We start from the raw sequence: 2,104 nt of genomic DNA on the forward strand, positions 1-2,104 counted from the left end.
TCATGCCCCTTTTTGTTTGGAAATAAACCTAAAGTAAATATATTACTAGAGGTGCTAATGACATGAAATTTTCACCAGATGTCGGTAACAACCCAAGTGATCCATACATACAAAGAAATCAAAAGCGTTACAAGTGACCTTACATGTATGTGTGGGAACAAAGTGGTTAAAACTGAACACATATGTGCTGGTGTTTTACTTCTTTTTGATTTTTACATTCATGCCCCTTTTTGTTTGGAAATAAACCTAAAGAAAAAATGTTTATGAACTAAAAAAAAAAAACCCAACAACTACATACCACAGTTTCTCTCATCCAGTCCGTTGGAACAGTCCTTRATTCCATCACACAAAGGAACACAGAGGCCACTTACAGTGCACAGGAACTGGCCTGGACAAGCTGAACATATATGTTTGTTTGTTTTTTAATACAAMGGTCTTCATATCAAACTGGATTTYTTGACTGTCTCGCCTGCGTGCACAACTTACGGTCTGACAGGTTGAAGGTGCTGTAGTGCAGCTGAAGGCCCGGCCCTGTGAGGGACACCTCAGAGGTCATGACCACAGTGGTTGTATTTGAGAGCAGAAAGAGGCGCTCGCAGTACGTCTGCAGAGCCCTGGTGCCACACAGCCTGGGAAGAGGAGCAGACACACAAGTTTAGCAGAAAAGTATGTTTTCATGCAGACAGAGCTACACAAATGCTAAAGCTGATGTTTCAAGACAAATAGTTTGAAAGCGTCTCACAATAATTTTCAAATTTATTTAGGCTCATATTGTTGTTGATGTTTTTTTTTCTGCTTCCTCAGCGAGCGAACAGGCGTGAAATAATTGTGCCTGCTGCAGCTCCTGATGCAACCATGGCTCAAACCTGCAGCCTCACAAGACTGCAGCACAAACAAATGAGCTACCACAGGCCCCATTTTAAAAATACACTAATATCTATACATTGAAATTAAAATGGCAGGTAGGGTAGGAGAGTCATCAAATGAGACAATGCTGCCCCCTSCTGCTCAGTCTAATATAGATTTTGTTTTGTCAAGTCAACTGCAGTGTTTTCTGACTTACCATTAGAGCAAGTGAAAWATACTTTCTGACCTGAACAAAAAAGAAAAGTGTATCTGAGTTTGTTTCACAAACGATTTCAAAGTCAAACAGGAGATTTGAACTATAGTCACTCATCGAGCCAGTCCTTACGTTCAATATCTTGTCACCATATACCGTCCTTACAACAACAAACAAACAAACAAACAAACCTCACCAGTGTCATCAAACCTAAACTTATTGATACCCCTCAAATGCATCTCACAGAACTTTATAGTTGTGCAGTAAAGAAAAGCAAGCTGGCAAGCCTGGACCCTTCACAARCCCTTCACCATTCCTTTCAACTTCTACCTTCAGGAAAATGTTTTAATGTTCCCCTGGCAAAGAAAATTAAATATGTATAAAAGCTCTTTTATCTCCACTGCAATCAGCCTTTTAAATAAAGGGGGAAATTAGTAGATTTTCAAATGGTATGGTTTTATGAGTAAGTTTTTTTTTAGGTAATTTATGTTTTAAGTGGTGTGTGGGGTAGGGGTTATGTGCGATTTGATTTATTGTGTGTTTTAATGTGTCTGAGCCTTTATCATAAAGTCCAAAGACAAATTTCTGTTACAACTTGTGGTTGACAAAAAGTTTTGTGAATCTTAAAACCTTACAGACATGAGGAAATCACTCTGCCCAGAGCCCTAAATAGGATCTTTGCAATCTATCTGAACAAAGGTTTTTATACTCATACAATATTAATAACCAAACATATTGATTACATTTAATTTCAGTCTGTTGTGCATTGTTTTTTTTTTGTCTGAGTGATTTGATGCAACACCTTGGTTTTATAAAAGTAAACAAACTTAAGTATAGTAGCCTACCACAAAAGTTTTTTTTTTCATTTAGACATTTTGTGTTTCATTTTTACGGAGCCCGCGAGGGGACATGGGAGATTTAATTTATTTTGCGTTCCCACGCAATAGTAGGCCTATTGCGTTACCTCGCAATACTTTTGCGTTACCTTGCAATACTTTTGCATTACCTCGCAAAATTGTTTTGCATTCCCACGCAAAAGATTGT

The 2,104-nt window shown here is 38.0% G+C and overlaps 1 protein-coding gene across 4 annotated transcripts in view; it reads right to left on the minus strand.

The window, feature by feature from the left end:
• Positions 1–2,104, minus strand: part of tmprss6 (transmembrane serine protease 6) — an 18,547-nt gene that overhangs the window by 7,593 nt on the left and 8,850 nt on the right. For all 4 annotated transcript variants that reach the window (XM_014015515.1, XM_014015516.1, XM_014015514.1 and 1 more), the window contains 2 exons: positions 487–629; positions 299–397 (listed from right to left, as the gene is read on the minus strand). In XM_014015515.1, the coding sequence (XP_013870969.1) occupies positions 299–397; positions 487–629 (242 nt within the window). The remainder of the gene's footprint in view (positions 1–298; positions 398–486; positions 630–2,104) is intronic.

The sequence above is a fragment of the Austrofundulus limnaeus genome, unplaced genomic scaffold (genome assembly GCF_001266775.1).
Source record: "Austrofundulus limnaeus strain Quisiro unplaced genomic scaffold, Austrofundulus_limnaeus-1.0 Scaffold130, whole genome shotgun sequence".
NCBI classification, from domain to species: domain Eukaryota; kingdom Metazoa; phylum Chordata; class Actinopteri; order Cyprinodontiformes; family Rivulidae; genus Austrofundulus; species Austrofundulus limnaeus.